The 23,605-nt window shown below is 49.4% G+C and overlaps 1 protein-coding gene across 6 annotated transcripts in view; it reads left to right on the forward strand.

Annotated features, from left to right (window-relative positions):
- Window positions 1-23,568, forward strand: part of Itsn1 (intersectin 1) — a 183,453-nt gene extending 159,885 nt beyond the window's left edge. For all 6 annotated transcript variants that reach the window (XM_075960055.1, XM_075960085.1, XM_075960076.1 and 3 more), the window contains 10 exons: window positions 658-764; window positions 4,394-4,577; window positions 9,370-9,468; window positions 11,322-11,489; window positions 14,524-14,736; window positions 15,975-16,096; window positions 17,203-17,285; window positions 17,544-17,627; window positions 18,072-18,245; window positions 20,528-23,568. In XM_075960055.1, the coding sequence (XP_075816170.1) occupies window positions 658-764; window positions 4,394-4,577; window positions 9,370-9,468; window positions 11,322-11,489; window positions 14,524-14,736; window positions 15,975-16,096; window positions 17,203-17,285; window positions 17,544-17,627; window positions 18,072-18,245; window positions 20,528-20,676 (1,383 nt within the window). In that variant the 3' untranslated portion in view covers window positions 20,677-23,568. The remainder of the gene's footprint in view (window positions 1-657; window positions 765-4,393; window positions 4,578-9,369; window positions 9,469-11,321; window positions 11,490-14,523; window positions 14,737-15,974; window positions 16,097-17,202; window positions 17,286-17,543; window positions 17,628-18,071; window positions 18,246-20,527) is intronic.
- Window positions 23,569-23,605: the final 37 nt, after the last annotated feature.

Below are 23,605 nucleotides of genomic sequence, written 5' to 3' on the forward strand. Positions count from 1 at the left end.
CTGACCCTCAATTTTGGCTCCTGAGCACAGAGGCTAGCTAGAAGTCTCATGAGTTATTTCTCGTGCCCCCATAAACTGCTGAGAAAATCTGCTAGTGTGGCTGAGCAGGAAGGTATGTTCTCCCATAGCTCCATGAGACTGCTGGCTTGGGACCCAAGAACTTTCGGAGGACTCTCTGCCCCAGCTGCTAAGGACTGCCTTGTGGGCAAGGGGCTCAACCACATGGAGTCCCACAGAGATCTGTGGTTAGCTATGAGTTATCTGCCCACCCATCCAGAGCCCAGAAGAGGCTGACATCGTCCTCTCAATACCACCTGCTTCAAGCTCTGTGCTTCCTAACAATGCCCACGGCTTGTCCACACATCTCCACAGGCATCCTCAGACTCCCATGTCCTCCTGGTGAATGGGTGAGGTAGCCCTACCCGCATGCATGCTGGTCCACTAACCTCCTAGCTTCCTATTGGCAGAATCAGAGCTTCTCCTGGGCTCCCCTTGTCAAACACTTCTCCTCTCAGGAGAAGGTGCGGTCTCTGAGTTGTGCGTGCTAAATGAAGCTGAGCGAGCACGCGTGTGTGTGCGTGTGTGCATGTGTGCGTGCATGTGTGTGTGTTGAACTAATGTTTGCTTTCTGATCGGCTTCCTTTTCTACACCTGTAGGTCTTTCAGAAACCCCTGATGGAGTCTGAGCTGCTGACAGAAAAAGAGGTTGCTATGATTTTTGTTAACTGGAAGGAGCTGATCATGTGTAATATCAAACTGCTGAAGTAAGCATTTCCCTCTCACCTCCCTGGCATAGGCACCAGCAACTCTGTGTCGTCCGTCTGTCCCTCACACATGCCGCCCTGTGCCTCTTTCTGCCCCCACCCCAGCCCAGCTCATTGCCTCCCAAAGTGCCATCCCCTCCTGTGCTCTCATCCCTCCTGGAAATCCACTATGGGGGCCTCACAGTGGCGCGTGAACTGCGCATGCGTGCAGGTTCCTGCCCTGACGAAAGCGACAGAATTTCCTTAGCTGGGACAGTCTTGGCTTCTGGCTGTTGGCTGGCTCCATCCTTGAGGGTGGAGCAGTCCTAGCCCCAGGGCCTAGCCTCAGGCCTGGGAAGCAGGGATTGTCTTGTGAGGCTCTGGGCTGCAGAGGGAACGTGTGGAATGGGACCCCACCAAACCCAAGAAGGATCTCAGGAGGTTCCTGCAGCTTCCTGAGGCCAATTATACTTTATACCAGTGTAGTCTGCAGAGGCTGCTGCAGGGCCAGAGCGAAGGGAGCTGGGTCTAGACCTTTCCTCTTTGGGCCTCAGTTTCCCCATCTACACACTTAGAGGACTGAATTAGACAATAAAGATTCCCCCAATTCTTTAAAAGCAAAATCAAAACCATCAGAACCCCAGATCTATATCACAAGTCCCTACATGAGAGAGCAGATTAAGTTCTGGTCCCCAGGGAGAGGACATGGCAGCTGGGAGCAAGAGCCCCCTTCCCCCCTCTTTCTGACTGAGCACCGCAGATGCCCCTGTTCATTCCTGACCTCTATGCTCAGGTTACTGGGAAGCTGCCACGTCCCAAGCCCAGTCCCTGTGTACCCGAGAGGTAACTGCAGGTTCCTGGGTCTGTAATTGGAGTAGCTAGGGAGAGGGAGCCAGGAGGCGTAGAGAAGCAAGCATGAAGGAAGAAGCGTGGTGTCTGCTCCCTCCGTGCCTACGCTCACACTGCGGAAGCTCTCTGTGCATAGGTGGGGAGGCCGACTCTTGGGCTCCCTTCTCACTGCTGTTCTCTGGCTCTACGTCTTTGGTTGAGTGCCTTTACGGTCAATCTCTTGGCCTCTGTGTCCGCATCTGTAAAATGGCAGCACAACAAAAGCCTGAGGTTATCCTCTCCATAAATAAAGAAAAAATGTTTATTTAGCACAGCAGCCTTTAGGTGAAGGCCTTGTGGCCAATAATAAAGAAGAGGTCATATGGGAAGTCAGGAAACCAGAGCCCAGGACCACCAGCCCAGGGATGTCTTAACCACAGTGAGCTGGGCCTGCCCTTGTCAATCACTAATTAAGAAAATGGCTTGCCTCCAGCCAGATGTTGCAGAGGTGTTTTCTTTCTTTCTTTCTTTCTTTCTTTCTTTCTTTCTTTCTTTCTTTCTTTCTTTCTTTCTTTTTTTTTTGTTTTTTTTTCGAGACAGGGTTTCTCTGTGGTTTTTGGAGCCTGTCCTGGAACTAGCTCTTGTAGACCAGGCTGGTCTCGAACTCACAGAGATCCACCTGCCTCTGCCTCCCCAGTGCTGGGATTAAAGGCATGCGCCACCACTGCCCGGCCAGAGGTGTTTTCTTAACTGAGGTTTCCCTCCTCTCGGAAGTCTTCAGCCTGTGTCAAGCTGATATAAAACCTGCCAGCACTGTCGTCCCCCAGAATCTGATGATAAGACCCTATCACTGATGACAATACACACTCGAGTCACAGGGCAGAGAAATCAAGGTGTACCTGTAATACTGGCTAGCTTCATAGTCCTGGAAGGTTCTGTGTACTGGTACCCGGGGAGAAGAGTGACCAACAGTCTTATTTGACCTTGGACCCTGTGACCTACAATAACAGACGCTGGGACACTGACCATCACTGTCCACTCAGTGGGTGGACATTAGCTGGAGCCACTGATGTATCGTCGGCCACTGGTGAATGCTTTGTAACTTGGACGTTCTTAGCTGACCGCTCCCCACTGCAGATCAAGGCCTCTCACACGCGGCTCTTTCTATGAGGAAGCCGCTCACCAGAGGTCTCAGCACTCTCAGGACTGTGGTTGCCACAGCTGACTCACTGGCTTACCCTCTACTTCACCTCTGACCCATGCAGAACATTCTTGGAAGAGACTCTCAGCTGAACCTAGTAGCGGTAAGCCAGGCTATGATTTCAAGCTGACTTCCTGGTTAGACAACTCGATTCTATCAGATCCCAGGGATGACAACATCCTTGAGATAGTGACCCTGAGCGGCTGAGCTTTGCCCCACCGAGACCCACCCTTTCTCATCTTCCCCCATCATTAAGGAGGAGAAAGAGGGGGAAATCCCTGTATCGTCCTCCCAGAAAAGCTGCTTTCGAGGAAACAAGGCACAGAGGGGATTTTAGCAAGTTGTGACGTGGTCATTTGTTTCTCAGCCTCCAAAATTACCAGTGGCTAATGCTGGAGCAAAGTTCTTCAGGGACACTCCCCACATCCCTCCAGTGGAACAGAGTCCTCAGGCCATCCCAAGAACCCCAGGCTGCTGCTCTCCTCATGCCCAGCGGCCATTGCCTACCTGCCCCGCGGGAGCCTGCACCAGATGGGAAACTGTTGGTTGCTTCTGTGACCTGTTGTCCCACGTTTCCTTCCCTGGTTTTCCTCAGACGAGGAAAATTTCTTTAGCTGAAAAAAACAAAACAAAACAACAAACAAACAAAAAAAACGAGGGATAAAGAAAGCAGATTGTCTGCAGTTTTTAAAGCTGGAGACCTGGATGGTGGAGCCTCCTTGGAATTGCAGAGCCTTGCCCACACCTCATGGTTTCGCCACTGTGACCATGAAAGTAGTCACGAGAATTCAGAGGAATACTTCCCAGCCTTTTTGAAATCCCGTACTGTACCATCCACCCCTCACCCACCCTCCTGTCATCGTCAGGGCGGTTGAACACGCAGTCTCACACGTGGTCTGGTCCCAGCAGTGTCTTACCACCCTCACCGTGTGGAAGTTGAACATCTTCCATTGTGGTAAGACTGCACGCTTTAGAGATGGAAGGAAGGACGCTCCATCCTGGCTGCCGTGGCCCTGAATACTACATGCAGCAGATAGTCCTAGGAATGGATGCTCCCTTGTCCCTTAGCAGCTGTTCCCAGCTTTCAGGGTGGAAACTGAGTTTGTTTTTTCATGATTATTTATCTGGTCAGTTTTAAATTAGACACATCAATGAAGCCATGGACAGGAGAAATACTTCATGCAATCATTTTTAACTAACTTTGGGAAATTTAGAGAAACACACTGAGATTGTGGCAATGGATTTGAAAGTTTGTCTCTCCTTCCGATGGTGACGTCACTTCCCTCAGAAGATTGGGGTCCCAGAAATGGGCTCTGTGCTCAGACTGAACCAGCCTGGGGCATTCACCATAGATAATGCAGGGGGGCAACAACACAGGGGTCCTCTCTGAGTTAAAGAAAAAAGAAAATGTAACAGCCACCGTGCTGAAGAAAACCACCCAGGCGACCCTCTCCACCGTACGAAGCTCATGTCCTTCTCTGTCCCTTGTCTCCCAAATAGACGTGTTAGTGGGTCTCAGGTCGGCGTCCCTCCCGCTCATTCCATATCTCTGCAACCTGGAGGTGTGGGGTGTGTCGGGCGGTGCGAGGGTGGGCAGCTCACCTGCCATGTTTCCGTGCAGAGCACTGAGAGTCCGTAAGAAGATGTCCGGAGAGAAGATGCCAGTGAAGATGATCGGCGACATCCTCAGTGCCCAGCTGCCGCACATGCAACCCTACATCCGGTTCTGCAGCTGCCAGCTCAATGGGGCCGCCCTCATCCAGCAGAAGACCGACGAGGCCCCCGACTTCAAGGAGTTCGTCAAAGTAAGGGAGTCGGGGCTATTGGGAGACTTGGGGACCCTCTCCAGAGTGCCATCCTGATGTGTAAGGGGTTCATCAAAAGTCCGCAAGCAGCTTTCCACCAAAGGCCTTTGGGGATGGGTGGAAGTTGTGGGGGGCACTGAACTTGCAGGTGTGGTTCACACCCAAGGGGTGTGCTCGGACAGGAGAGTCATCCTTGGGCTTGAAAGCTTTCAAGGGGTGTGCTCGGACAGGAGAGTCATCCTTGGGCTTGAAAGCTTTGAAACAGCTTCAGGGATATGTTCTCCAGGTGGTCATATTTTTAAGAGGCATGTCTAATTCCTTCATTGCATTTTCTGGCCTCATGCAGACAGGGCCCCCCTTCAGTTAGCATCAATATTCCTAGTTCTCCACCAGCCTCTGCCTTCCGGGCTCAGAGGGAATACTCAGAGGGAATACTCAGGGTCCCCATAGCACCTTGGTCCCAGTTTGGCTTGCTTCCTATTGCGGGGATAAAACACTCCGACCAAAGGGGAAGGGAAGAGTTGTTTTGGTTTACAGGTAATGGTCTGTCATTATGGGGAACCAGGCAGGAGTTCACAGCAAGGATCTGGAGTCAGAAGCCAAAGATCTTGGAGAAATGCCACTTCCTAGCTTGCTCTCAGGCTCATATCTAGCTACCTTTTTTAAACAGCCCAGGCCCACCTACTGAGGGGTTGTGCTGTCCAGAGTGCACTGAGCCCTTCTACATCAATTAGCAATTTAAAAAATTTCCCACAGGCCAATCTGATGGAGACAGTTCCTCAACTGAGGGTCCCTTTCCTCAGATATGTCAAGCTCAGCTATCACCACTCCGCTCCATTGGAAATCATGGGCTTGAGTGAATCGGAGGTTTCTGTCCCACCCACTAGTTCCCAAATAACCGCTCAGAGGCTTAATATTAAATGTTTGGCCAATGGCTCAGGCTTATTACTAGCTAGCTCTTACATTTAAATTCACCCATTTCTATTCATCTATGAATTGCCACATGGTTGTCACCTTACTGGTCTGCCGGCATGTTATTCCTTGGGCTGCTGGATGTTGTCTCCCAGACTCCATCCTTCTTCTCCTGTATCTCTGCTTGGATGTTCCACCTGGCTCTATTCTGCCTTGCTATAGGTCAAAGCAGCAGCTTTATTTATCAACCAATGAGAGCAGCACATATTCACAGTATACAGGACCCCACAGCACTTGAGCTCGGGGCTGCCCATGGAACTCACACAGCCCTGCTGTAGGCCTAGCAGAGTTTAGAGAGCCACATCCACCAGGGCACATTTGCGGAGCTGATGCCAAGGCTGTTAGAGGTCTCTGCGCTAGGCTATCAGCCCTGGTACTTGGTGTGGCTAGTCACAGAGGCCCTCAAGCAGCGTTTGCCTCTCTCAGGAGAAAGAAAGAAAACAGGAAGAATGAATGACTTTACAGAAACAAGTATCTTTTGCAGAAGGAGCAGCCCCTCTTTGTGCCTGGCTTTTTGTGTCGGGGGGTCACCCTCACCTCGGGACTCATGCTCCCTGAATCATCACAGGGATGTATCACTGTGGATCCTCATCAGAACCTCCGTACGCAGTGTCCTCTGCTCTGGTGTTTCTCTGCATCCAGTGCTCTGCTATGCTAGCCAGAGAATGAGGCATTCTGAGGACAGCCACGGTTAAGAAGTGAGACAAGGTTGAGATGAAGATGAGGGTAGATGCCAGGATGCTAGCACCACAGGCTGCTGTAACTTCAGCCAAGAGCTCAGCTCCCAGCCATGGGCAGGATGCGTCCATCCCTGCTAACTCAGAGCAGGCTGATGGCAGCCCAGGCGGGGTTGCTGCCCCTCCCCTCCAGTCCTCACTGTTGTTGCTTGCTTGATGGGAGTTTTGCCTCCTATGTTTCCAAAACGATGGTGATCACAAACTGATACCAGGCCCTGAGACTGATGGTACCAGACCGCTAGATGTCTGTGCCTAAGGCATTAATTAAACTGGACCCCAGACATCTTTATCGCGGCAGGCGAGGTACTCCTTTTTGTGGTAGAAGAACTGTTGTCCGCTGGAGAGGTTGACAGAGTTAGCAGGAGTGGCGGGAGGTTGGTGGCTGGGAAGGTGATCCAGGGTAAAGCAGTTGCTGGTCAAGCGTGAAGACATGAGTGCCAGCCCCAGAACCTACAAAAAAGTAAGCAAGAGCCAGCTCCCAGAGCCGCCCTCTGACCTCTGTGTGCACCCACCTACACATATGTGCACACACAGACACATAAACACACGGGGACACACACATGTGCACCCACATGCATGCACACATATACACACACACACACAGGCACACATAGACACATAAACACACGGGGACACACACATGTGCACCTATACACATGTACACATATACACACACATACACAGGCACACACAGACACATAAACACACAGGGACACACACATGTGCACCTATACACATGTACACATATACACACACATACACAGGCACACATAGACACATAAACACACGGGGACACACATGTGCACCTATACACATGCACACATATATACACACACACACAGGCACACATAGACACATAAACACACAGGGACACACATGTGCACCTATACACATGCACACATACACACACACACAGGCACACACAGACACATAAACACACAGGGACACACACATGTGCACCTATACACATGCACACATATACACACACACAGGCACACACAGACACATAAACACACAGGGACACACATGTGCACCCACATGCATGTACACATATACACACACATACACAGGCACACACAGACACATAAACACACAGGGATACACACATGCGCACCTATACACATGTACACATATACACACACACACAGGCACACACAGATACATAAACACACAGGGACACACACATGTGCACCCACATGCATGTACACATATATACACACATACACAGGCACACATAAACTCACAAAACACACATGTACACACATATAAATAATAAATGAATGCTTTTTTAAAAAAATAAAGTGGTAAGAGGAAAGACACCAAGAGGTGAAGACACGTGGCGGGGCCCACCCCAGACTGGAGTGGTAGTCCTCGGGTCTTGGCTCTACCATCTGGCCCGGAACTCACTGAAACCTGCTCAGGAATTAGATACATCTAAAGTGAGACAATTATATGTCTTTCTGGTTCCCCTAGCACTCAGTGGGGTTTTTACTCTCATTGGATAGTCTTTTGACTCTTTTGGGCCCCTGGGATATCACCAAGGTTTTCAGATATCTGGAAGAAATTCTGAAGCTGGAATCTCCTCTCAGGGAAGATATACTGAGTCTGGAGGCAGGGTATGGAGAGCCTGCATCTGAAGAGTCTCCATCTGTCGTAGTTAGGGTTTCTGTTGCTGTGGAGAGACACCGTGACTACAGCAACTCCTATAAAGAAAAGCATTTAATTGGGGCTGTTTACATTTTCAGAGGATTAGTTCATTATCATCGTGGTGGGACATGATGGTGTACAAGCAGACATGGTGCTGGAGAAGGAGCTGAAAGTCCTGCATCTTGACCTGAAGGCAACAGGAAGTGATCTGTCTTACTGGGTGTGGTTTGAGCGTATATGAGACCTTAAAGCATGCCTCCACACCACACTGACATACTTCCTCCAACAAGACCACACCTACTCCAACCTGTAGCGTGATTAATAAAAACCAAGAGACAGATATTGGGGTTCACCCTGGAGGCTAGAAAAGCAGAATAACCAGCTGCTGGCTCTTACCTCCACCTTAGTCTGAAATGGTGCTCCTGCCTCCAGGAATCCTCAGAATGAGACTGTGTATGAAATATGAATTCTCCTGTTTTATATTTCTCTCTAGTGCTAGGATTAAAGGCATGCACCTCTACTGACTATTTCTTTTTTTAATTTTTAAGGACTTTCTCTATCCCTTTTCTTCTCTCTTCAAAGTCTACGTATATTTTTAAACCCACTGTAAACCATTTAGAGGGTTTTTTCATCTGAATCTGTCTTTACTGTATATCTCTATCTTTTTCTGAACACGAGTCTTTAATCTGCTAAGCAATATGGCTAGGATTAAAGACGCGGCTTTGGTGACTGGCTTCACTAGCTCAGTTAGTAGAGCATGAGACTCTTAATCTCAGGGTCGTGTGTTCGTGCCTTACATTGGGTACCATTTGTAGACAGAAGTTCTGTCCTGCCCAGTTCTGCTGCCCCTCTGTGTAGAGGCTTATATTAATTATAAACTGTTTGGCTTATTAGCTCAGACTTATTATTAACTAGCTCTTACAACTTAAATTAACATATAATTCTTGTCCACGTTTAGCAGTGTCACTTGGTATTTTTCTCAGTGAGGCGTTCTTGTCTTGCTTCCTCTGTCCAGCTGTTGACTGACTCTCTGCCTTTCCTCTTCCCAGAATTCTCTTAGTCTGGTTGCCCCGCCTATACTTCCTGCCTGGCAACTGGGCAATCAGCATTTTATTAAACCAATAAGAATGACAAATCTTTACAGTGTACAAGAGCATTCTCCCACAGCACCAGCAAGGTTACACCTCCTGACAGTGCCACTCCCTTTGGGGGCCATTTTCTTTCAAACCAGCACAGTGTCCTCCCTCTGCAAATACCTTCAGCCTGGACCATGACAGCTGGACAATGCCTTCCAGCTCTAGGCTCCTCAGTTGCTATGCAGATGGACTGGTAATGGCCAGAGAGTCCTGAGTGACAGGTGCAGTGTCACTGACTGGCTGTGGATTTTGCAGATTTCTAATGCACATAAAAAAAAAACCAACATTCTCCTCTTCTAGAGACTGGCAATGGACCCTCGGTGCAAAGGGATGCCACTGTCCAGTTTTATCCTGAAGCCTATGCAGCGCGTCACGAGGTACCCGCTGATCATTAAGAATGTAAGTACCACCACCCGTGCCTTTGCAGGCGGTGGAAGGCTGGAGGCAGCTGGAGGTTGCTAGAGGTGGCTGGAGACAGGGGTGGGTCTCCCAGCCAGTGTACCTGGGGTTGTCATGTGGAAGTCATGTGCTCACAGGGTGCTGAAGCCATCTGCTTGGTAACTGGGAGGGAAAAGATGGTTCTGTGTGGAAAAGACTAATAAAACACAGCCCTCGGATGGCAACCAAGTGGCTTCGGAGGCAGAGGATGAGAGTTCTGTTCTCAGTGCGTTCCCCGCGCTGGCACAGCGCCTCTGTACAGAGTTTGGAGCCACAAAGAGAGAGAAAACACAATTCCTAGCGTCTGTCTCGGGAAGGTCGTTCCCTGATGTTCCCTCCCAATACCAGACACCTGTTTTCCTCCTGGTCTTTCGAGAAAGCCAGTTCCAGAGAAAACAGAAGTAGTTCAGTGTCCACATCAGGAAATGAGCTGCAGGTTTGGCTGCCCTCTGAGCCATATAGCCGGAGGGGAAGGAAGCCTGGCTCCCAGGGAGGTAGAAATTGGTTCCTTCATTTGAGAGTAGCATTTGGAAATCTAACTGTAGGAGCAGGCGTGCTCATGGCTGCTCTGGGATATGAGTGCCCTCACCACGTGTGTGTGTGTGTGTGTGTGTGTGTGTGTGTGTGTGTGTGTGTGTATACGTGTAAACGCACACGAAGTGCATGCATTCGTTCAGGCTTCCCATGTGTAACCCATCTGCCTCGCACATAAGCCTCAGACCCACCCAGTTCCGGCCCACACCATACAGTAGCACATTTCCCCGAGTCCATTCATCTGGGAAGTGTCTTCCTGTCTTCGCTCCTTGCCCTCTCTGTGCAGCCATGCACTGATGCTAGAAATAAGCCTTTGAAGTGGGTTTAACCAGCCAGGAGAGAACTAAAAATCAGGAACCAGGAGGCACTAACTTTTCACAGGAAAACATACACTGGCATTAGTAGAACACAGTTGTTGCTGCCCGGCGGAGCATCTAAGAGAAAGACCTGAGAACTGCCTCAACGGCACAGAGATCCAGAAAAGTATGATAACTGAGTCTTTCACAGACTGATTTTTATTTGCTATCCCACAAACGAGGTAGCTGGTTCCCAAGGGATGACCTCTGGAGGTGCCCTCTGGCCTCACTCACTAGCGAATGCACATACATACACGTGTGTCTCCATACATACACAGAACATACATATTTGTTCAGGGGAACCATCCAAATTGATTCCAGGATACAAGGTACATACAGCTATGTATGTTCTCTAGGGGTCACGAGTGTATAGTGCATGGCATCACCCCACCCCACCTCAAGGTGCCCTACATACTTGTGAGTTCGTGTGTTCAGTGCCAACACACGATTCAGTCCTTGGTTCCCTCGGGCGACGGAGCTGGGGAAGAGCAGCTGCTGGTGCCAGCAGGGAAGCCTGGCTTCTGTTCCTGGTCTCTGGCTGAGTTTCTTTCTTTGTGAAATAGAGAGAAGATTTTTAGAACAGAAATCCCGAGTCCCTTCTAGCTGCACTGTTTTGTGTGCCACCACGGATCTGGGGTGTTTGTGTGTGTGGTTTAGCGATCATGCTGGAGGCCAGCATTCTGCAGGGCAGATCACGGTTTGCTCAAGGGTATGAGGTTGGGCTAAAGGCTCGAGGGCAGGACCACCTTCCTGCAGCAAGTATAGCCCCTGCCAAGTCCAACACAGAGTGGTCAGTACACTCCGAGTCATGACTATGGTGGGCACCATGCATGAAGCACTGGCTTCCATGACGAGGGAACCAGGTCTGTCCACTGTGGAAAGCGGCCTGACGAGGCTGTTGCTGTCCTTCCTTCTCCCGTACAGATCCTAGAAAACACCCCTGAAAACCACCCCGACCACAGCCACCTGAAGCACGCCCTGGAGAAGGCAGAAGAGCTGTGTTCGCAGGTGAACGAGGGGGTGCGAGAGAAGGAGAACTCGGACCGGCTGGAGTGGATCCAAGCCCATGTGCAGTGTGAGGGCCTTTCTGAGGTAGGCACCCACCGGGCGGGGTGGGCAGGACCTGGACCACTCTCAGCTGTGCGAAGGCAGGAAGCACAGAAGGGATGAGAAAATGGACCATTTTCTTTTCTACATCACCGCTGCCTCTCTTCTCCTCTCTAATGCAACCAATGAGTAATTTCCATTATATTTTCCACTGCCCAAAATTTATTATTTTCAAATATTCTAGTTTCATTTGTGCGTCTTGTTCCTTGTTTAAGTGTTCATGTTTCTTATTTGTTTCTTAACACACTTAAAACATATTCATGTGTATTTCAACATCTGATCATCCCAGTATCTAAGGGTCATATTCTTTCGTCTGTTGTTTATGATAGCGCTCACTCAGCATGCCTTATTTTTCTATTTGTTCTGTGATTTTTTTTTTCTGTACTAGCTGCCAAACCCAGGGTCTCTTGCATGACGGTTAAATGCCCTTTTACTGAGCCTCACTCTTGGCTCCTATATTGTGAATTTTGACTGTGAACTAGTTGCTCTTTTAAAACTTCCCCTGTGCCTACCTTTGCTGCTTGAACTTGCATTTCCCCTGAGTGGACTGCTACCCAGGCCACCCCGTGTTATATGTAGAGGGAATTTGGGGCTCACACTGAACAGGTGAATTACAGCCATGGTGTTGTATGAGAGCTGCCCAGTGGTCAGAGTCCAGGCAGCATGTTCACCTCCGTGTACCAAAGCCGGAATCAGCAAAGTTTCCTTGCCTATTTCTTCTGCACTTCAGTTTGCCATTTTCTCGTCGAGCCAGGCGCCGTCGAGCGAGCCTGGCTTTGGAGAGTCACTCTGCACAGCCCTTCACGTCAGTCTTGGATTCATCTCCTGTCACCCTGCCACCCCGTGGAGCCTCAGTGCCAACAGGTCCAAAGGGCGCTCAGGGCTAACTCTGCCTTTGAAGTCTCGTCTTCTAATGATTTTGTTTCCGTTCTGCTTTGAGAATCTGCTCATTTCTTTTCGATTTTTTTTTACCAGCTTGCATTTTCAAGGTGTTTTGTATTTTGCTCTTTTTTAAAAGCCTGTGTTGGTGAGTCATCTGGATTCCTAACCCACACACGCATCTTCGCTGAGTTTCATGTTCTCCCTGTCACGTAACCTTCGCTCTCATTCTTTCTGCTTGTGTTTTCTCTGTATCGGAGTACATGGATGTGCAGACACATACATGTACACTCATATCTACAGTATATGTACAGATGGCTAGAATTTCCCAAAACGCCCAGGGAGAATGTGTCTCACTCACCCTCCTTCCCTGCGGTTTCTCACTGCACGGAGACCAACCTCGCCCTATCTCCCAGTCCCACAGTGTAAGTGTGCCCCAACTTATCAGCAGTCCTGCAGAAGCTGAAGAGATGGCTGTGGGTTCTCACTTTAGAACCCAGGGACATCTTTAGTTGGCTGGCTCACTCATTTATAATGCACAAAGAACCATTTATTATCTGCTCACATGCCATTGTTTAGAACTCAATCCCAAGGATATTTTGAGAGAGAGAAAGAAAGATTGGGACCCCCTAGGGTTTCAGCAGTTGAGAGCACTCACTGGCTGCTCTTGTAGAGAACCCTTGGGTCAGTTTTGAACACCCATAAGGTAGCTCCCAGCTACCTATAACCCTCTTCTGACCTTCACTGATACCGGCATGCATGTGGTTTACAGATGCGCATTCAGGCAAAGCACTCATACACATTAAAAGAGAAAGTGTGCTCCTCCATCTGGAGAGTTTGTGATCTGCCTTGTGCTAGGAGCCTAGAGATCAGTCTATCCTTTCTGCCCATCAAGAGACCTCCTGTTGGGCTGTCTCCATCAGCCTTCCAGGCTCCCTCAGAGCCTCAGCCGGGAGCTTAGAGGTCCTCCATCCTTAGACCTGAGAGTCAAGTAGAACGGACTCTTCTTGTCACTTCTAGGTCTCTCTCTGGTCACCAAATCACTGTCAGTTTTCCTCCCACATGGGAAGTGGACACGTAGCCACCAACATCTCTTAGGGGACATTATTGTGAGCTCCATGGCCTCTTCCCAGATATTTTTGTCAGAGAAATGTGTTACCATCATGATCTGGAGAGTTTTCTCTTGAAGGCAGTTGAAGAGTCTGTCTTGGGGCTGGAGAGATGGCTCAGTGTTTAAGAGCACTGGCTGTTCTTCCAAAGGTCCTGAGTTCAATTCCCAGCAACCACACGGTGGCTCACAACCATCTGTAATGAGGTGTGGTGCCCCCTTCTGGCCTGCAGACATACAGACAGAATATTGTACACATAATAAATAAATATTTTTTTTTAAAAAAAAGAGTCTGTCTCACATGAGGTCATGTGGGCCGTAGGCTGGCCGGAGATGGCAGCCTCCAGGGAGATGCTGGGGCCAGGTATCAGCATCCCCAGTTGCCCCTCAACTGTGAGTGGAGGAAGGGAGCCATTCCCTGCACAGTTTCTAAACTAGTAAGTGGGGTGAGATTCAGCATGCACCACACTGCTGTGTAGGGCTTCGAGGGGTCACTTGGTACCCCCGAATTTTGCAGCTCCTCTAGTCCCGGGGTCTGGACCCACCATGTGGGAAAGTAGCTTTTGTCCGCTAACTTTTTCATGAGTTCGGCCACTTTCCAGAAGCCCCTGGCATTCTTTGAGCCATGCGGGGATTTCCTGTTGGAGCTGGTTCTTGCTATTGCGAATCCAATGTAGCACCCCACATGGCACAGATGGCCAAGAGGGGACCTAGTGAGCCAGTTTTCTTCCTGGTGCCCCACTTCTCAATAAACGAAGGGAGAGGCACATCCACCACACCCTGATAGCTGATCGAAGCCCCAGCAGAAAGGCCTCGAGAATTTAACCAAGACTAATCCGGGTACCTGAAACCCCAGAGCCTTTGCTTTCTTGGCTCGGCAAGCTGCTGCCAGAACTCCTCAAAGCCCTTCCTCGTTTGTATGTGGGATTCAGGGCTGCTGGGTCCAGCGTTCATGCTTTGAGACAGAGAAACAAAGACAAGAGCGGCGACTCCCTTCATCCCTCCTTCTTCCTGTCTGCTTGCCTCTTCTAGCAACTGGTGTTCAACTCGGTGACCAACTGCTTGGGGCCTCGCAAGTTTCTGCACAGCGGGAAGCTCTACAAGGCCAAGAGCAACAAGGAGCTCTATGGCTTCCTCTTCAACGACTTCCTCCTGCTGACCCAAATCACAAAGCCCTTAGGCTCTTCCGGCACCGACAAAGTCTTCAGCCCCAAATCTAACTTGCAGTATAAAATGTACAAAACGGTAAGGTTCAAGCTAAGTCGCAGGTAGAGGGAGTGGCTAAAAGAAGTCCAGTTCTGAAGGGTTTGGAGAAAGCAAAGGGGAGGAGCTAAAAGTAAAGGATGGGCCAGGACAGAGTAAGGGGAGGGGCTAGAAGGAGGGGCTAGGACAGAGTAAGGGGCGGGACCAACATAGGTGAGGGAGGGGCTAAGATAGGGCAAGGGGAGGAGCTAGGATAGGATAAGGAGAGGAACTAGGATAGGGTAAGGGGGAGGAGCTAGGATAAAGTAAGAGGAGAGGCCAAGATAGAGTAAGGGGAGGAAGAGGCAGAGTAGAGGACTGTCCATGCCCCACCTTTGTCCCCAGTAACACACAATTCGTGGGGAATCCCCACCTCCCACGTGACAAAGACATGGCTTACTTCATACAAGTGAACAGGCAGCATGGCCAGCCGGAGCATCCACTGCCCCTTCCACACTGCCTCAGATGCCCGACAAACTCTCACGGTGGTTTGAAACCTTCCGAGTGGACGGTTTCTCTGAACAGAACGCTAAGTCCCGTGTTGCACGCCATGGGAGATTTTGTTTTTCTAACTTCGTCTCTGCGGGGGTGTCTTTCCTCAAGGGTTCTCAGAGGAGCAGCAGTTAGCTTTATTTTGGGAGAAAGTGATGTTATTATGTGGAGTGTTGTTAGAGCCTCTGTATGAAATCCTGGGAGAGACCCGTAGATGCGGGCAGTTTAGGATGCAATGCAGGGAAAACGGACCAGTTAGGGCTTACCTGTAGGGATTTCAAAGGTACCTATAAAGTGACCAAAGCTTTATATATACGTCACTGCTAATGGGGCTGGAGAGACGGCTTAGGGGTTAGAAACGCTTGCTGCTCTTACAGAGGATCCAGGTTCAGTTCCCAACACCCACTTGGCTGCTCACAACCGTTTGTAACTCCGGTTCCAGGTGACTTGACCCCTCCCCACTTCTAGCCTCTGTGGGCATTGCGTACTCGGTGCGCAGACATTCATGCAAGCAAAACACCCTTATACATTATTTTAACATAAAATCTGTATTCTGGTGTAGTCTGTGTACCGAACACACAGCCTTCACTTGACTACTGGGTCACACCCATGCGCATGCTCAGTGTAGCTTACTGACATTGATAGGCAGGCACGCACATGCATATATGCTCATGTTGCAGACACACAGAGCTTGTGAACACACAGAGCTCCTGCCTTGTTCTTCAGAGCCTTTTATTATTACTTTGCAGCCTATTTTCTTAAATGAGGTCCTAGTAAAATTGCCCACCGATCCTTCCGGGGACGAGCCCGTCTTCCACATTTCCCACATCGACCGAGTCTACACCCTCCGAGCAGAGAGCATAAATGAAAGGTAAGCCCGAGCCCTCCCTAGTGCCCGCTGAGGGCCACCTGTCAGCGTGTCCCAGCGTTCCCCAGCCGCGATTTTGTCACTTCTGTGTGGAGGGAAGTATTATGCAAAAAGTTGGACATCTAGTTCAAAATAAAATGGACTGAAACCAGCTTTGCTCGAAGCTTTCTCCTTCTTTCTTTTTGTCTTAGAAATGTTCCACAGCCTCTGAGGTATCCAGAGCTGCTTAGATCGCCCCAAGTTTCCTAGTGATAGAAGCCAATAGAAAAGTGATTTGGGACTAACCCCGCCCCCAGCACCCGGGCAGGCATCTGGGTCTTTGGGTTGGGGTATTTTGCTTCAGTCTTGTCTTAGACCGTTCTGGAGCCAAATGGAACATATCCCTTTCTGAGGGGCGAGCTTGAAACAAGGCCAACAACATTCCCAAGAACACTCTTGCCTGGCAAGAAGATTGGCTAAAGTTACTGTGCATATGGCACCCGAGAAAACCCGCGCGCCAAAGCGCCTCCTGCCGTGTGGTCTTTGCTCTTCTGTGTGCTACGTGGTTCTTCTCTTGGGCGATTTTGAAAGAAAGACCTCCTGTCTTCCGGGGTTCGCCAAGTATGCGTTGCTTTGCGGTGAGGGAGGAAGAGGAGCCCTATGCCTATCCCTCCTCCAGCATTTATCAATTTTTTTTTCATGGGAGTCGGGAGCTTGAAGGAGATCTTGAGCTCATGGGCAGGGCTGGGACTCTGGTAATAGATGCTGGCTTGCCCAAGTGCACAAAACCCCAGGTTCGATCCCGAGTACCCCCCTAAACCAGTTACAGAAGTGTGTGCATGCAATCCGAACACTCAGACGGCGGAGGCAGGAAGAGGAGTTCAAGGTCGCCCTTGATAACTTAGTGAGTTCACTACCAGCTGGGACTAAACTATAAAGGTCTTCTTTTCTGATGATGGAGATAATTATTAGGGCCGTCAAATACAGAATCAGTCTTTCTTTTCTGAGACATTGTTGTTAAATTCAAATACACCAAGTAAAAAGAGTCCCCGAAACAGAATTTGAGCAGACCCCAAGCCTGTTCTGTTCTGATCGATCTGTTGGCAACATTCCGTCTTTTCCCGTCCAAGGACTGCCTGGGTGCAGAAAATCAAAGCTGCCTCTGAGCTCTACATAGAGACAGAGAAAAAGAAGCGCGAGAAGGCGTACCTGGGTAATGTGCACAGGGCCCAAGAGACTGGGGCGGGAGGGCCACGGAGTCCATCCCCGTGTCTCTGGGACTGGGACACGTGCATGCGCAAAAGTGGTGGGAGCAAAATGGGGCACAGGGTGGTGGATGAAGGGCAGGTGCCAAGAGCGGGAGGAGGGAGGGGACTTTGCTTTCTAGCGGGGGCAGACGCACAGCACAGACTGTGGGCATGCTGGGGAGAGACGGAAACAAAACATTTTGTGTTGTTTCTTTGCGGTCTAGTCCGTTCCCAGCGGGCGACGGGTATTGGAAGGCTCATGGTGAACGTTGTAGAAGGCATTGAATTGAAGCCCTGTCGGTCACATGGTAAGGGCATGAATTCCACTCAAGCCACTCTAGAGTATTGGGGTGTTCTCCCCAGCGGTCTTGACATCATTTATGATATTTCTTACTCATCGTCTTTCTAGCACTTGTCAAAGAGTTATATATATGAATGTATATATGTAAATTTATGTATATATACATATATTTATATATAGAGAGACACACACATATTTTTCTAAATTCTTTTCTATTGTCCTGCTTTTCAGGGAGACCTGAGAGGACTCAGTCCATGTGACACACAGTACACATGACATATATGCACAGATAGGAGCCATCTGACTTTGAGCCCTGCTAATGGATTTGTTTCTCTAGATGTGATACCAAACTATGTGTGTGTCCTCCAGATTTCCCACTTGTTACTCTCAAAGGTCGAGGGGGGTGGAAATGAGATGTGTCCCACCTGGCAGGGGCTTTTATTCCCTTCAGGAAAGAGCAACCCGTACTGTGAGGTGACCATGGGCTCTCAGTGCCACATCACCAAGACGATCCAGGACACGCTGAACCCCAAGTGGAACTCCAACTGCCAGTTCTTCATCAGGGACCTGGAGCAGGAAGTCCTCTGCATCACTGTGTTCGAGAGGGACCAGTTCTCACCCGATGGTGAGTGGACAATGGCCCTCAGGGTACCCCGGTCCTGCCCCACCATCTTTCAGGGATACATGTTTCCTTACTCAGCACTCCTTGGGATTTCCTGAGAGATCAGGGTGGCATAGTGCGAGGAGCTGTTGGAGCCCCATGGGTGGGCATGGAAGGACGCTGTTGGGCTGCTTCCCTAGACAGTGGTCTGCTTTCCAACATAAGCAGTGTGAGGAAGGGCATGCCTACAGACCTCGATGGAGTTTGCTTTGTGTTTCCGTCCTTGGCTATCATCGAGGCTCAGTCAGTAAAGGTGCTTGCTGCTAAACCTTGACTTTGATCCCTAGGGCTGACATAGTGGGTTCTTGTCATTTGTGCTCTGACTCAACACATGCTATGGCTCGTGCGTGTGGGCAAACACACACACAAGATAGATAAGTAAATGTTTATCAAAGCAACGAGATAGCCATACTTGGTGGTTCACGCCTATCATCCCAGCACTCAGGAGGAATTAAGAGTTGGAAGCGAGCAGGAGTACATAAGGAGACCCTGTGAAAAATGTAGAAGACATGGGATAATGCTGACCAGTGGAAGAGGAATATTGGCCAACACAGGTGTCTCAGAATCAGCTGCTATCCCACAGGAGACCTAAGAAGCTTCCGTGGTGTTGGGCACATCCTTCCTTCCATAGGCTCTCTTTCCATAGTGACTTTCGGCCGGTGAATCCAGGATGCCACACCCTCAGCCAAATCAAAGCTGGAGAGTGAGTTTAAAGTTCAAAGTCCCAGAAACTATCAGAGGAAGATAACAAATGGAGCCAGCAATGGGCTGAGTGAGGGTCTGATGCCGGCACTGGACTGAATCCCAGCAGTAGGGAGGCAGAGGCGGATGGAGCTCTGTGAATCTGAGGCCAGCCTGGTCTGTAGAGCACGTTCCAGGACAGCCTGTGCTACACAGAGACCATATTTCAAAAAAACAAAAAAAAATTAAGCACATATATATTATGTGTATGTGTGTGTGAATGTATGTCATGCATATGTGTGTATGTCATGTATGTAGGTACCTGTGGAGTCCAGAAGAGGGTGTCATAGCCCTTGGATCTGGAGGTAGAGGATGTTGTAACGTACTCTACATGGGTACTTGGCAACTGAATCTCAGGTCCTCTGGAAGAGCAGTAAGTGCTTTTGACCACTGAGCCCCCCTTCTTTCTCTCTCTCCTCTCTCTCTCTCTCTCTCTCTCTCTCTCTCTCTCTCTCTCTCTCTCTCTCTCTGTGTGTGTGTGTGTGTGTGTGTGTAAAACTTGGGTATAACCACTAAGGAACTGTCTGCCTTGTGTTTTGAGATAGACTGTCTTACTGGCCTGGAGCTCACTGATTGGCTCGGCTGGCTTTCCATCCTATCTCTACCTTCTTGGTGTTGGGGTTACAAGTTTGTGCCACCATAGGTGGCTTTTTTTTTTAAAGATAGGGCTTCATATAGCCCAGGCTGGCCACACGAAACCACATCAAGCCAGTTTATACGACGCTGGCAACTGGCAACTCAATCCCAGGCCTAACGCATACCAGATAAGCACTCTACCGAGTTACGCCTCTAGCTCCCGGCACAGCTTTGGAAACAGTGTATGTGTGTTTGCCTATGTGAGTTTATGTGCACCACATGCATGCAGGAGCCCATGGGAACCAGAAGAGGTGTTGGATCCCATGGAGCTGGAGTTACAAGTGATTGTGAGCCACCATGTGGGTGCTGGGAACCAAAATCAGGTCTTCTGGAAGAGAAGCATGTGTTCCTAACTGCTGAGCTATCTATCTCTCCAGCCCACCACTGGCTTTCCCTGGGGATCGAATTTATGTCCTTGTGTCTGCAAGGCAGGTATTCTTTCTGAGTGATTCATCTCCTTGACTCTATTAATATATTTTAAAGTGGATGCAGAATATATTCTATTTGTGGATTATTACAATAAAAGTATGTGATGAGTAACAAGAAATCAGAGTTGTTGGTATACCCATCACCTTGGATATATATTATCTGGTTTATGGGTTTTTAGCAGTGACCTATCATGGCACATTGGCTACTCCATGGGGAAGTAAATGGGAGAGGCTAGTGCTGGTCTTCTCAGCGGTCCTAGAGGATGCGGGGCCTGCTGTGCCATAGGCGCAGTCCTAGAGGAGGCGGAGCCTGGCTGTGCCATAGGAGCGGTCCTAGAGGAGGCAGGGCCTGCTGTGCCATAGGCCCCTCCCAGTGTGCTGAGCGTGTGCCTTGGAAACAGGGAACTTTTTCTGAGCATGCTTTGCTTTTTCTCCTTTCAGACTTTTTGGGTCGGACAGAGATCAGAGTGGCTGACATCAAGAAAGACCAAGGCTCCAAGGGCCCAGTTACAAAGTGTCTCCTGCTGCATGAGGTCCCCACGGGAGAGATTGTGGTCCGCCTTGACCTGCAGTTGTTTGATGAACCATAGCAGTCCCGGGATGATCATAAAGGACTTCCTTCTCAAGGCCTCACACGCTGTCTGCTGATCAGCCACGGGACAACGGGGACAGCAAAGACAAAAGTCCCTCAAGGCTACTAGGAGTAGTTCTCGACAATCCTGCCCTTCAAACCATGTCCCATTTTATGAATCCAAATTCTCTTTTCCTTTGTCCTCCCTATAGGTCCTATCATGGCTTCTAAAGTCTTGGAAATCCACAACCTACAACTAGGTTCCCTTGGGAGCCCGGATTCTTCCCCGGGCTGGAGGTGTGGGTCTGGCTACTACAGAGTAGATTTATAAACGCAGGGGCTGTACAATTTTGGAGAACTTGATTAGGCCTCCTATTTCTCACCTCTAGCAGCACCTTTGCAGACTCCCTGACCTATGAAGCCCCATGTGTGGTGTGTTTAGTCCGGTTATGCTGGAATTGTTGCTGCTTTGGAGTCCAGCCTCCACTGGGAAACGGGGCCCGGGATCGAATGCTCAGTATAATGGCTCCTGAGGCAGGCACCGGCTTGGCTCCCTGGAAAGCTGCTACTGGAAGATTCTCGAGTGTGCACTAGAGCTGTTCAGACCCCGATTAGTGTCTATCAGCGAAAACGCACTGGTGCACTATGGGATGGTTCAAGATGTGCTTGGAGAATGAATGATTCTGGAAGCTCATCTATGAAGTTCTGTCCTGATGAGTTAGATCCACTCCGGGTCCCTGGGAAGCCTTGATGACATGGAAGTTCCTTACCTACGAAGTTCTGCCCTGATGAGCATGATCGGCTGTGGGGCACTTGGAAGGGCACTTGACATTATTGAGTCCTGGTTGCCGCTATTCTTGGAACATTCTCTTTGGCCTTGGAGACCCTGTGATGTTTGGTGAGAAGTTCTGTCTGGTGAGCCGCCTGAGCTGATTCTGTGTATGGGTGTACTGGATCCGACTGTTGAGTGACTCACCCCAGGAGGTCATGCCTCACATGGATGAAGTTTGAAACAGAAAGGATTCAAGATGGAACTGGGAGATGCTAAGAAAATCCATTACTTGGTGTGGGGAGGGGGAAAGACCCTGGGAACACGTGGGCCCCGCACATGAGGTAGGAAGACGGGAAACTCTCCCCTGAGCTTTCTCAGGCACACACCAGTTTTTTAATAATAGAACACATGTGCTTTTTGCCAGAGTCAGGGTGTATAGACCAAGTTTTTAGTCTGAGTTCTTCATGTTTTCTTTTCCTTAAATGCTAAGAGATAGATTGGTTGAGTAGATAATGACGTACTTTGCTGATGGAAAGTGTGGGCCGAGTTTTGTTCCCGTGGCCTCATTCTCATGGCCCAGTCTGTGGTCATGAGTGTTCTTTGCATGTCTCTGGATTCTGGCCGCAGGCTCTCCTGGGCTAGGTGGGGGTCTTTTCTGTGGTAGGTCCTCAGGATTGTTCTAGAAGTCTCTTGTAAGTGATAGTGTGCCCGTGACAGAATAACTACTCTGCTGAAAACTGAGCGCTTCGTGTGACCTCACGCCTATAGGCCCCTGTCCATGTATGTGTGTCACATGATTTTTCAAAACAATATATGTGGGAAAGGACAACAAGGTTTACATTTCATACTTCCGAGAAACACTGACTATTTATTTATTGGAGATAGTGTTGACTTTTGTATCAAGAACAACAGACATACCTATTTTATTTTTAAACGCACCAATAAACTCTTCAGTTAGCAGCTGCTAGCCGAACACGAGCTAGATTTAGTTAGCTTCAGGCATGTATTGGCTTACCACTTCCCAGCAGAAAACACTCAAAGCGCTTCACGTTCGTGCTTTTTATGTTATCAAGAAACTATTTTAAATGAAACGTGTAAATGGATCGGTGTAGTGATGAAGGACATGTTCCCATAGTGTGAAAAACAAGTGTTCAGTGTGCAAATGGCCAGGGTTGAGCAACCATTCTGTTGACCCTCCCTTCTGTCCCTTAGCCCCCTTTCCCTTCGTCGACTTTATTTTCAGGTTAATGTTGAATGTCCATGTTTCCGTAGGAAGGATGAGGCATGCACGGTGGTCCCTGTAGGACCTAGGTCACCTCCTCACAGAACCCATGGTTGTGGCATGCAAATGCAGTCTGTGGGTCTTTCCCCCAGTGACTCTGCTGGGCGTCCTTGGGGGTGATCCTGGGCTTGACAAATCCGGATTAGTGTCCTTGCATCTGCTACTGTCATTTGTCATGAGTGAGTGCTTCCGGATGAGCTGGGCTGGCCCTGAGACCCAGCTATGACTCCAGAGTCCTGCAGGGGAGTCCTGCTGTGATCCGAGGGTGACAGAGGCACAGACCCTTGATTCTCCGGCCAGGCTACATTTCATACAAATGCCATGTCCTCGCCAACAAGGGATCTGAATCCCAGCTGTACGCAGTGCTTGCTCAGGCTATGTCTCCTGGCATCCTGATGCTAGCCCTTCAATCACCCCTCCCCCTGAGGCATTCTCCTTCTGTGAGCCACACTGCTGGTACCTCCCACACTCTGCCCTCCTCTCCCTCAGGTAAGGGCTCTCCTGGAAAGTGGCTATGCTCTGACCCTGAGAACTCTCTTGAGAACATTGAGACCAAAGCTCCTAAGCTGGGCTTTCTTCACGAACCATTTGTCCCAAGGGGTCATTTCTGACCTCTGAGGCAGGATTGATACTTTGTCTCTCTAGCTTTATCTCTTGGGACCAGATTTGCTGTGTCCACAAGAGTTTGGAGACATATGTGATTTGTTCAGGTCTAGGTCTGCCCTGGCCAAACAAGAGAGATCTTTCTAGACTGTAGTCACCAGGAATGCCAGAGAAACTGGGGGAGGATGGCCGTCATCAACTGTTTTTATAATATGTTCCTGTCCTTGGACAACAAACAAACAAAAAAAAAAACATTCTTCTGGAAGAACTCTAATGGGAAATGGCATTTTT

Source organism: Microtus pennsylvanicus, chromosome 1 (assembly GCF_037038515.1).
Source record: "Microtus pennsylvanicus isolate mMicPen1 chromosome 1, mMicPen1.hap1, whole genome shotgun sequence".
NCBI classification, from domain to species: Eukaryota; Metazoa; Chordata; class Mammalia; order Rodentia; family Cricetidae; genus Microtus; species Microtus pennsylvanicus.